Below are 12,170 nucleotides of genomic sequence, written 5' to 3'. Positions count from 1 at the left end.
AAAAAAATTTAGTTTTTTTGGGAGGGACGACAGCCCGATTCTAAAATTTTAATCTTTTTTTCTGATTTTGGATGCTTTGACAAATTAGACAATGAATCAATTAAATGCTATAAATAATTATTTATGTTGAATACAATTTTGATAGTGACATTAAATTATTAAAAAAACAAGGCCAATTTGAATTATTAGAAGGGGTTTTCGTAGTCTTAATATCTAGTATGATCTCATCATCTCTTAATACATGCGGTTTGAAGGGGCGACGGAATTGAAAAGACAAGAATAGCCATCAATTCATAATAACGGTAAATTCGCCATGCATGAATTATTGAGCTCTAACATGTAAACACTTCAAGTCCGCCACGCCCTTCAGATTGGAAAGACGACTCACAGATCGGCACAGAACGAATGTAGAGTTCTAACCGGACAAAATATTTTTTTAAGATTGGAATTTCAGTTTTCGATTAAGTATTAAATAAATTTGCGTAGTCAATTACAAATATATTCTTATACGTACATAGATAGGTCTAGATTGAAACTTTGGAATATTAATCCATTTCTTTATGAAAAAAGGCGAACATGATATGTATCGTTTTTGTTCATCCCTATAAGATCATCATTTCAGGTTATTACATAGTAATGGATGGGATTGACAATGAATGAATGATACGTTTATTTAAATAACATTAGATTTAGGTTTAGGATTAGGACAAAGTCATTGGCGCAGCAGCACAACCTCATCCGACTTATTTGCAGGTTGTGACTTACTGGTACTAATATAATAATTATTGTAATCGTTTCGTAATCTTCCTCCAAACATTTTACTTAATAAAAACATTTTGGTTATTATCATTGTCATTCGGTAGTAAATATTGTTCTGAATGTATTGTATGTATGTATTGAGGATACAAATTATTGTTTCATAGTTTAGATGTATTGTATTGTTCAGACCCTTCGAATTTCGACTATTACCATCTTATATAACTTACAAACACAGCCAAGTATTCGTTTCGTAAAACTTGCTGCCGACATGAGAAACAAATTTATATTGAGTAATTTTTTAATCTGAACTATCACACACAGCCACCACTACGCTATCAGTTGTAGTACATAATTTGTCGACAAAAACATTAATTAGTTTCTTATTTGATAGCACAACATAGAAAAAGAGGGACGTAGGGTATACAGAATAGTAGTTAATCTTCATGGTGGTTATTTACATGGTAAGAATAGTTCATATTATTATCCAGGTTCCCTTCTTCATGTATTGTTCTTTTATAGTACTGATAGTGTTTCTATAATTTCTACGGCACAAATTAAGCAGAAAACATGAAGTATTGTGTGTGTGTGATGTGTGATAATAGGAAGTGGTGGAAAACTAACGATATTATATTGGCTGCCGTAGCATTAAAAAAAACTTGAAAACATGAACTGAATTTATAATGCGCTAAATTCTTGAATTTCTGTAATGAATACTACAGTGGAAACGAGACCAAATTTCAGAAATCAGAATAACTAATATATCACATACACTTTATAATTACTGCGAAGTTGTAGACGTTTGAAAGAGAGAGAGAGAAAGAGGAGAACGACCACAGATATATGCATGATCTCACCATCAATCAACGAAGTAGTCTAGCGGCGACGATGCTTACAACAGACCGAATTTCTTCTTCTGGGAACGGTGTAAATATGGAATCGAGTAGTCGAGTTACCAGCAATCTTTGCCAGGATACGTAAAATATGACAATGATTCTCTCAAAGATCAGCCTATCGTAAACTGACCGGGCAGTATTGGTACGATCAAACGGTTCTAAAATAAAGGCAATAAAACAATGATTGTAGTATTACAATTCCTAATCAGAATTACAAGAACAACATTGTATTATATAGTTGAGCATGCATGGTATACCTTCCACACATAATAGCTTCCATGAATGAAAGTCGTTCTTGTTAGATTTATGGTTAGCCGCCTGTCGCATAGTAATTGTACCACCCACACGAACTGAGATCACGTTCCTCGTGTAACTGCAAATTTCCAACAAAGATAATTTTTAAATCTCTTCCCATTTTCAAAGTATGTGGAAAAAATACATGTACAAGTATCAAACGACATACTCAAACTTTCTAGAATAATATTCCAAGAAAAGAATCAGCAGCTCCCCGAGACCCATTTCATTCTTGCTTTTCCATGTCGGCATTTCTTCATGAATTTTTATCAACAGGATTGAAGTGGAATTGCTGAATTTCTCTGGATATTCTTTCTGTAAGTTGGGAAGGACCGGCTCATCAAGCCCATGCTGAAGAAAATGGATTACCATTAATACGAGAGAGTAGCTTGAAATTGTCATCATCTTGGCGTCGTTGATGCCATGAAATTGAGCCCACAACTTGACTATGAGCACCAGTGGTTTCAAGCGCCAATCCATTTGTGCATAAGCGTACAACAAATGAGTGTTACGAATTCCCACGAAATTGTTGCAGTTGAGATCAACATCAAGTCGTCGATTAGAGTCCCGAAATTTGAGAATTGGTACTTTGGCATAAATCATCTCAACATTCTCCACGAATGGAAGAGAGCTCAAGGTTTGTGACAAAGCCTGAAGTCGCTCTACAGCCTCGTAACGTTGATCCACTTCAGTGTCTCTGATAACCAAACACATGTCTACATCGCTAGCATTACTACCAAATCCTGACATTGTTGAACCAACCACTTGCAGTCCGAAAAATGGAAAGTTTCTTGCCTAATATATAAACCACAAAAGTCAGTTTAACATCGAGACAGAAAAAAAAATATTTGCATAAAAATATTTGGGCAAAAATTACGTCATATTTGAATTCCGGAGTAAAGTTCATGAATCGGACCAAACGGTATACATCTCTCCACAGTTCAACCTTCTTTCGGAACGTTTCCATTGTTTGTTGATTCTCCACAAACTTGGTCCAAATGGCCACGTCCAACTATATATGTATGTGTATAGGATGATTTATGATTATATTTACATAATTATCACATGAATTAAGTTAATCAATAAAAAGTGTTACCGCCGTAAAGGTGCTCTCCACAATAACATTGAATGGTTTTTCTTTTGGGTCGACAACTTTGCTGAATTGTTGGATAATTTCATCTGGTTCCAAGTCCTCAAACCATTCTCGTGGGAAAGATACGTGAGGAAATCGACCCTTTGGGAGACCAAGACAAAATGTTGTTGGTGAAAAATCCTTCCCAATGACGCCAAAGTTGTCGTAAAATCTTAAAGGGAAGAAAATATTCAGTCATTTAAGGAATGTGTGTCCAAAATTTATTCATGTGACAGTAATTATTATTTGTAGATGAGGCATCAATAAACACGGAAATCCATATTAAAAGCAAATTAAAAGCAGAATAATGACAAACAAAACGTTCACAAAATGTCACACCTGAAGCTTGCATCATTTGACAATGTTAGATCAGTATATTCTTCGGGAGATTGAGACCTGGTACTCAATGAGGTGCCAGCGCCTTCAGAGTCGCTACCATCCGTAGAGTCATCAGGCCAGTCCGTTGCTGTCTCTGCAGCAGGGCTATCGGTGCGACTCGCAGCTCGGGATGATGTGGTTGACACGGAAGGGGGAGGAGGAGGAGGTCCCATTACTTGAGTTACCATAATACTTTTATTGCTTGCTGATTCTCGCTCGCAAGCACTTGCAGTGCTGATAGAAGTACAACCATACAAATAGTTCCCCGTGTATGGAGAGTAGGGAAAACCGCTGTTATTATTGCTGATGCTCTGCTGCTGATTCCCGACCAAATAATCATAAGGTCCAAGGTTCTGGGCTGTTATGATGCTACCGTTATTAAGAACAATGTCACGTGTTTGCCCGGTAACTGGAAACCCTCCGCTAATGTCGCTTGTAGGGCTATTGTCCGGGCTACAATTCCTTGAATTTGAGTTGCAGTAGTTTCCTCCCGTGTAGAAGGTTCCGGTTTCTAGAGGAGCACACCCACGTTTAGGTGCCCATGGGAGAAACTCTTCGAATTCGGGAGAAGACAGAGGAGTACCTGCTCCACTGTTGTTGTTTCGACGATAACTATTAGTGTAAAAATCTGAGAACCCCCTTGTGCCACCCCGGGGGTAGTAGCCATTATTAGTACTGTCGTGGGGATAATTATTGTGATACTGGTGATTGTTGTTGTGGTGGTGGTGGTGGTAGTAATCAGTATGAGGTTGAAATTGTCTCCTGCTGTTATGGTCGGAAAATAATAACAAAAAAATTAAGACTGAAGCAAAATGCAACAAACAAATGTTGGAAAATTTACAACAAATTTCAACAATAAACACTCTACAAGGTAAATCTACTTTGATACACCAAACAAGTAACTACAGAATGAGTTATATTAAGTAATAAATAAATAAACGTATGCTTACTTATTCCTATAATTTCGAAAACCGTTGTAGTTATTGAAATTATTGTTGTTGGTGTACTGTCTCCGTTGATTGTTATATCCTCCTCCATATCCATTGTTGTTGCCGTATTGGCGGTGATTATAGAGATTGTTTCGCCTTCCATTGTTATTATTACCGTACTGCTGTCCATAAAATCCTGTTGAACAGTTTTGTTGATTATTGTAGCGGTAATGATTGTTGTTGTGATGATAACTTTTTTTATCATCTTTGCCATCTTCGGGCTCGTAGTCTTTGTACTCTGCAGAATACTGCCGCCTGCCGGTCCCTCCGCCCCCACTGCTAGGACCGCATGCACCATTTGAAGTGGAATCCTGGACTGATTCAGCCAAATTGTTTTGGCATTCTACCAGTGAGATTACTGGCTCTTGGTGGTGAAGCAGCACACCACCACTGTTTGAGCCATTTTCAGTGATGGAATTGTGACTGAAAGAATATTTTGACGACATTGATTGTTCATCTTCTTGCCAATCCCCACTTGAGCTCAGACTCGGCGATCTGGAACCATGTCTCAACCAAGACTTCATGTTCCTGCAAAAATATATAAAAGTATTAAAGAAACTTTAATAAGAGGCACTACATATTTGCAATATTATGTATCAGTCACAGCAATAATATGATGCTTAAACAAATTATCATAAAATGTGTTCATCACCTCTTTGCTTGACCAAACTACATACATACACCCACCCCCGAACCTCTCTGTCCGTCTTTTCAATTGCTGGATGACTAGGATAGTTGTCTTTTTGAACTATATATTGAAATTTACTCTATCTATCAGCAACGAATATACAGTGTCAAGTATGTAGTATAATCTAGTATCTATCAGAGGTAGGTACTCTTCAGATCAGTTAAGACCAGATTAGTGGAAAATGACTAGACCGGTATGATATGCCTTTTATCAGTCTTTTCTAAGCCACCGCAGAACACCCCCCAACCGACATATTGCAACACAACCTCTTCCCTCCATATAACTCTCGAACGCCTCGCTCGCCTGCACGATCGAAGGTGCAAATCCCCGTCAACAAATGAGAAACGACTCGCTGCTAATGTAAATTATTATGATTACATGATTGCAGTCAACAAAAGTCTATATTTAGTCTAATTCTATCTACTTATCACAAAACCCAAGAAAGTGGGTTCCTTCAATGTCAAAAAGGAGCCAACTCCTTAATTGGACCCAATGTTTACTCTCCGTGTTATTCCCTATTTTTTTCCTTTTCCCTGCTTGTGACCTGTGGTGACCTTTCTTCTTGGACAGGAGGACAGTGGGTGGGTGAGAAGGATTCCTCTTGTTGTTGTGGGACGACGAAATGTCACGCAGCGCAGAAGCCAGCAGGTCAGAAAAGGAGAAAACACCGAGGAAGAATTGATTCCCGAGGAAAACACACATGCAGGAAAAAGGAGAGAGAGAGACAAATGGTTTGGGTGGCGCGAGAGAGATGGGCGACCCAACTCACCCCGAGTGAAAATGGAAAATCTAGTGCTTTTACTCTGCAAAGTGCTTGTTGGTATCATGATGCATCATAATTTTCAGTTAATTTTGTTTTTAACTCAGCGAAATTTTTTAGGCTCCATAAAGTCGCTGGACTGGTTTGCTGGAAGATATGAAAGCTATGAACGTCAACACACTACGAATTAAATTAAGGAATCGTATTTGTATTTACATAGTTTAACGTTTTCCACTTTCCCCCTCACAACATTCATGAATTATACAAAATTAAATCATGGTGGACTTGATTTGGATTTGAATCAAAGGATTTGATTTAACCTAAATAATTTATATGACTTACACAGCACCTAGATAATTCAGTAATGGTCAGCTCAGCATATCATACGTGCATATTAATCTATATTATTAATGGCATTATGTAACAAAGTACTCACCAAATGTTTAAAAGTTTATTATATGTAGACCTTTACTGTTTTTTATGTAAATAAATTATTGGACGAGCAAATAAGTCCAAAATAAATTGCGCTTTTAGTTATGTTCATTAAATATTAAAGTTACACCAGGGAAAAGACGATTTTCGTCGTGACTATGTATATGTGTATTTGTGAGTTAATGGGGGTGGTGTCAGCAATATAGTGAGCATTTATCAAAAACAACTGCTGCACAACCAATTTTGTGAGTATTTGAAATTAGTGATCCAGATTCACTACGATCCACTTTTAATATTTTGAGGGAAAGTACATATTCCTCATTGCTCACTCACTAATCAATGTATGGTTGATGGGAAGCTGACAGAAGAGAACTGCACTGGAAATAAGAAAAAGCCGGCATTCTTTGCTTATTAGAGAGAATAAATGCCAACATATATTTTAGGTTCTCCTGTCACATCATAAGTACGTCTCATTTCCATAAAGAAATTCTCTAGTATGGAAATCGGGACACTGGGCAGTAAATGTCGACCACTGACTATATCTTCCGCATCATCTTAAAATCACATATGTAGCTACGTACAGTTTTACAAGATTTGCATACAACAAAATTTGCCGTGGTTAATGACTGAGGCATCTCACTGTATGGAGCTGCTCTTATTTAAATTTATTGTCATATTTATATTTGTAAATCAAGGTATGCAAAATGCCCCAGGTCATTACACTTAAATTGCACACTAATGTACAAGAATACCTACTTTGCGTAATCAATTAGTTTGCAGAAATCGGGCCTGTTCAAATGTTGCCTTCGTTGTTACCAATGTCTTTGGCATGTTTCTCCATCTCATGCAAACAATCAATCCTCGACTCGGAGGCAAACATTTTTCTTTTGTTCCCATCTTCAGGGAAAATAGTCTTCCCATAGTCGTCTAACTGCTTTTTTGTCATTTTTCGAAAGTCTGGCACATAGATAGAAAACTGGTGATTGCCTTCTACAATTTGTTTGAGGTCTTCTTCCAAGAAGGCGTACTTGGCGTAGTCTTGCGACCTCTGGGAGTCTTTGGGCTCATGAAATGGTCCGATAGGAGGGATTTTTTCTTCCATAAAGTCTGTCTCGCTCTGCTTCCGGCGCTGCTCCTTTGCATGTTCGGCAGGCTTTTTGCTTTTGTCCTTGTCCCGCTCCTTCTCCCGTTCCTTGGCTTCCCTCTCAAACCGATCCTCCTCCTCAAGAACGAGGTACATCCTCGGGTCCTGGCCCGACCTCGCCGCATTCAGTGGAGTCGCCCCCTCCTTCTCCCCCGCTGTGAGTCCGTCCATCAGGGCCCGATTCCTGTAGATTACCGACAAGTCTGCAACCATGGTCAGCGTTCATGGTCATAATATTCGAAAACTACATGTGAATGCATTATAGGGAATGTCTGACATATGTACATTTGTCCGCGGGTATCACGTGAAGATTGTTATCAATTCCGACCAGAATATCCCCCTGCCTCGTTCCAAATCCAGCACACGAAGGGCACCAGTTGAGAACAAGAAGCTACATGAGGAAGTTGCAAATTAATTGCACCATATTACAATACACTACACAAATTTTAATGTTAATCTTATTTTTTCCCTATGCTAAGTTTCCAAAGCAAATCCTTACCCGAACAAGTTCTGCTTTTTCATTCCAAACTCGAATCGTCTCATCTTTTGAAGCTGAGCAAAACAGCATCAATTCTCTGCATGACGAGAGTGAGAGGATTTCCTTAGCATGGGCAAAGTGCTGCCTGTGGTCGTGCCGTTCTAAGGAATGTAACAGTACCAAACCAAATAAAAATTTGAATCTCCTTTTCCATTGGCATTACGGAAATTAATGCAAACTCTGTGAATGAAGTTGATTTTGCTTTTTATTGAGATTAGCAGAAATTGGCTCCTGTTTGCCTAATTTATTATTACCGGTTTCAGATGTGTTGAACATTACAACTTTGTGGCTGCCAGAATCATGATGTGATAATGCGAAGGCTAGAACTTCTCGAACATGGGCGACATGTCTTATCGGATATTTCCATGAAATGTCGAGTAGGGGCACGAATTGCTCCTCTTTGGACAACTCTACCTTCCACAATCTGAGCGAGGGCTCAGCTCCCAAACTAATAAATTGGCTGAGTTCCGGGTTTATCTCAATTTGGTTCACTTGGCCCTTGTGACACTGTAAAAAGTAGGCAAAATAAATATGTACGTTGCCTAATATACATTTCATCATATTTATTGTCAACTGAAAGCTTTACTTCAGTTTTGTATTCAAGGTGACCGGATATTGGGTCAATTCTACATAGACAACCGTCTCGCGTTCCAGCAATAAGGAAAGTCACAGCTTCTGTAATTTCAGCTTGTTTTTCTATTTATGGGTGATGTGAAGCAAAAGCAATTATCAGTATGTACTTATTTAGCAAAATAACATAAATATTTAGTTTGATTTAATTTAGCCGTTTAAGTAGAAATACTTACTTGCAGTGAAGAGCAGTCCTTTTTCGGGAACAATGAGACTTTTATGATAATCAAACAAAGCAATTGCTGTCACTGAAGTATCCCATTTCATCTCACTCCAAGTCTCCTTAATTCGGCATGGGTTCTGTGTGCCATCAAAAATTTGGATTTCCAGTGAGTTTGGATCCTCTGCTGACGTCTTCAGGACGTAGATTGTTTCTTTAACCAAGGGTAGGAAGCGTTTAAATGTATTCTAACAATTAAGTATTTGTGTGACAAGTGAATAATACTTACCATATTGAGGTATGTACACTAAACTGCTTAATTGTGGTTTGGGTGGGTTGACAAGTGCAGATTTAAGTATTCGACCTGACACAGGGTTAATTATTCTTACGGCGTTGTCTTGGGTGTAGACGACGGTTCTGATGGGAAATTCTGGGTTCCACGTTAATCCCACGCTGCTTAGAGGTGCACTGTATCAATATAGCCTTGTATTTATATATTTACATGTAGCTTTCTGCACACACACAACATTTACCTACTGCTTGTTTTGCAATAATTATATATAAAATTAAACATAGGTGTACTGTGGATGAAGTTCTAACCCTGCAGACTTATTACACCGCTTTGTAGCATTAATTTCACGACGTCACCGGTCAAAAAAATTTTTTCCTCCAAACTGGTCCAAAATAAAAGTCTAGCATGGGAATAGTATAGAAAAATTATTTTTAGCGTTCTATGACCCCTGGGTCATGAATTAAGGGCCCCTGAAGGGTCAAATAGCGTTCCCTGATAACCCCATGCAAATGGGGTATCAAATTAATCCCCTGGACCAGGGGAACCAGAAAAATATTTTTATAAATTTTTATGACCCTTGAGTCGTGAACTAGGAGCCCTTGAAGGGTTAAATATCATTCCCTCACAACTAAAGGCAAGTGGGGTATCAAATTAATCCCCTGGACAAGGGGAACCCAAAAAATATTTTTCTGGATTTTTTTGACCCTCAGGTCAAGAGTTAAGGGCCCCCGAAGGGTCAAAATAGTAACCATGGTAACCCCATGCAAGTGGGGTATCAAATTAATCCCCTGGCAAAGGGCAAGCATAAAAATATTTTCCTGAATTTTTTTGACCTATAGGTCAAGAGTTAAGGGTCCCTGAAGGGTCAACATAGTAACCATGGTAACTAAGGTGAATGGGGTATCAAATTAATCCCCTGGACCAGGGGAATCAGGAAAATATTTTTATGCTTGCCCTTTGCCAGGGGATTAATTTGATACCCCACTTGCATGGGGTTACCATGGTTACTGTTTTGACCCTTCGGGGGCCCTTAACTCTTGACCTGAGGGTCAAAAAAATCCAGAAAAATATTTTTTGGGTTCCCCTTGTCCAGGGGATTAATTTGATACCCCACTTGCCTTTAGTTGTGAGGGAATGATATTTAACCCTTCAAGGGCTCCTAGTTCACGACTCAAGGGTCATAAAAATTTATAAAAATATTTTTCTGGTTCCCCTGGTCCAGGGGATTAATTTGATACCCCATTTGCATGGGGTTATCAGGGAACGCTATTTGACCCTTCAGGGGCCCTTAATTCATGACCCAGGGGTCATAGAACGCTAAAAATAATTTTTCTATACTATTCCCATGCTAGACTTTTATTTTGGACCAGTTTGGAGGAAAAAATTTTTTTGACCGGTGACGTCGTGAAATTAATGCTACAAAGCGGTGTAATAAGTCTGCAGGGTTAGAACTTCATCCACAGTAAAAGCTACTAAAAACTACCTCATTTGGGAAAGTGGAAAAAATAATACGTCCATCTTGAATAACACCAATTTTCTTGGTCCAGAAATTATAAACGCCTTTCTTTCCGTGTTTATTGCAATTCTTTCCACTATTTCAGGACATTTCATGGATTCTAACTGTTTAATAATTAAAAATCACGCTATTTTTATTATCTCCGTATAATATTTTGATATGTATTCATTCGTAGTTATTACAGACAGACCTTAAGTTTGCTGTCTAAACTCCATGCAAAAATTGTCTGGTCTGCTGAAAATGAAAGTACAGCACGTCCATTCGGATGTTCAATTAGATGAGTGATTTTGGCTGTTTGCGGATGAATTTCTGTGATAAGCGCCCATCGAGTTCCCCACATTTTTACTAACAACATGAGTCATTTTTACTCAACACCCAATATTGCTCAAGTTGTTTTTGAGTGACAAGTAACATCATTCTTACAAATGCCTTTTTCATCACCAGTTACCACAAATTCGGACGATCCATATGCAACAATTGCACTGATTCGGTGCTTATGGAGGTGTTTCTAAACATTGAACAATGGAAAACTTATTATGATATTGTCACTCGCTTCCTATTTTAAGAAGTACACACTCTACAAGAAGAAATTAATTATTCTCACCTTCGTACCGTGAACTCTTCCTGTGACATCAATAATGGATGCGTGTTGCTTGAACCTTTCAAAAAAAGTATATTTTATGCCACTTTACATACACATATGGCGTATGTATTACGTCAAATAAATCCACTGCTTCTTGTCGTCCATCGGCTGATCAAACGCGACTTCTTCAATCTCTGCATTTTCAGCCTCAATGTCTGACATTTTTAGGACGTCTTGCAAACTGATGACATTACTGGCTGGGTTGTAAGAATATTTCTAAGAAGAAGAGACATAATTCAGTTTATTTTTATTTTTTGCTCAAGGGAAGTGAGAATCATAAAAAAGCTGTCGCCGTGTTTGCTGTAAAATTTTACGTTTAGAGTTGCCCCGCTCACGATGAAAAATTCAAAGGCATTTTCTTCCGTCTTTCTTCCTCCGTAATACATTTTATCGATGCGAGATATTGCCACTGTGTCGAGTGCCACCGTCCAATCTTCCCGAAAAATGTAAAAGAAGCTTTTACCCGGGTTGTAGCAAATGTAGTGACCGGTTTGATAAATGTGGATGAACTTTGTGAATTTCTTGCTCGGAGTGCTCATTCCCAGCTTGCTTCCAGCCCAGTCGAAGCGAAGAACGTCTCCCATTTTTGTAACGATCAAGTATTCCTAATCACGATGAAGCATAATCATGGTGAAATTTCAATGACCAGTTCATTTATTTATTACGGGTGGGAAATGTATTAAATATGCATTTTTTAATTATGGAGTATATATTGTGAGTATATACCTGAGATCTTTTACTATAGACGATATCAGTTGCACCATACACTCCACTGCACACACCACCAATGGAAATTCCATGCGTGATCTTCTTATTCTCAACATACCCCACGCCAAAGTTAACGGCTGCATCCTAACAGGTATCAATCAACGCATAACAAAACTAACCATATTGCTAATAATATTATATTTTACAAAAACGT

At 38.2% G+C, this 12,170-nt stretch overlaps 2 protein-coding genes across 4 annotated transcripts; both read right to left on the bottom strand.

The window, feature by feature from the left end:
- Window positions 1-12: 12 nt before the first annotated feature.
- Window positions 13-6,467, bottom strand: LOC110842067 (poly(A) RNA polymerase gld-2 homolog A). 3 transcript variants are annotated; one of them, XM_022087779.2, is made up of 8 exons: window positions 6,330-6,467; window positions 4,407-4,973; window positions 3,418-4,221; window positions 3,043-3,250; window positions 2,824-2,958; window positions 2,116-2,741; window positions 1,910-2,025; window positions 13-1,810 (listed from the first exon to the last, which is right to left on the bottom strand). In XM_022087779.2, exons 2-8 carry the CDS (start codon window positions 4,967-4,969, stop codon window positions 1,620-1,622), a joined length of 2,643 nt encoding a protein of 880 aa, XP_021943471.1. In that variant the 5' UTR covers window positions 4,970-4,973; window positions 6,330-6,467; the 3' UTR covers window positions 13-1,619. The 3 variants fall into 3 exon arrangements, with proteins under 3 accessions (XP_021943471.1, XP_021943472.1, XP_035702279.1); XM_022087780.2 differs by lacking the exon at window positions 6,330-6,467 and adding an exon at window positions 5,098-5,236; XM_035846386.1 differs by lacking the exon at window positions 3,418-4,221.
- Window positions 6,081-11,634, bottom strand: LOC110842069. The gene is made up of 13 exons (XM_022087783.2): window positions 11,563-11,634; window positions 11,322-11,464; window positions 11,210-11,264; window positions 11,029-11,113; window positions 10,796-10,950; window positions 10,573-10,709; window positions 9,087-9,265; window positions 8,814-9,011; window positions 8,594-8,703; window positions 8,262-8,514; window positions 7,969-8,108; window positions 7,755-7,860; window positions 6,081-7,672 (listed from the first exon to the last, which is right to left on the bottom strand). Exons 1-13 carry the CDS (start codon window positions 11,632-11,634, stop codon window positions 7,119-7,121), a joined length of 2,187 nt encoding a protein of 728 aa, XP_021943475.2. The 3' UTR covers window positions 6,081-7,118.
- Between the last annotated feature and the right edge of the window lie 536 nt (window positions 11,635-12,170).

Source organism: Folsomia candida, unplaced genomic scaffold, assembly GCF_002217175.1.
Source record: "Folsomia candida strain VU population unplaced genomic scaffold, ASM221717v1 Fcan01_Sc001, whole genome shotgun sequence".
NCBI classification, from domain to species: domain Eukaryota; kingdom Metazoa; phylum Arthropoda; class Collembola; order Entomobryomorpha; family Isotomidae; genus Folsomia; species Folsomia candida.
The sequence above is the reverse complement of the archived record's forward strand: the minus strand, read 5'-3'. Positions and strand labels throughout refer to the sequence as shown.

Excerpts from the sequence above, each read along its gene's own strand:
- LOC110842069 (XM_022087783.2), bottom strand. The coding sequence starts at position 11,634 with ATGTATTACGGAGGAAGAAAGACGGAAGAAAATGCCTTTGAATTTTTC. Across the intron at positions 11,114-11,209 it reads GAAGAGTTCACGGTACGAAG|AAACACCTCCATAAGCACCG; the intron begins GTGAGAATAATT and ends TTCAATGTTTAG. Across the intron at positions 8,109-8,261 it reads GTTCAACACATCTGAAACCG|AACGGCACGACCACAGGCAG; the intron begins GTAATAATAAAT and ends TACATTCCTTAG.
- LOC110842067 (XM_022087779.2), bottom strand. The coding sequence starts at position 4,969 with ATGAAGTCTTGGTTGAGACATGGTTCCAGATCGCCGAGTCTGAGCTCA. Across the intron at positions 2,742-2,823 it reads CTCCGGAATTCAAATATGAC|GCAAGAAACTTTCCATTTTT; the intron begins GTAATTTTTGCC and ends TTTATATATTAG. Across the intron at positions 2,026-2,115 it reads TATTATTCTAGAAAGTTTGA|TTACACGAGGAACGTGATCT; the intron begins GTATGTCGTTTG and ends GGAAATTTGCAG.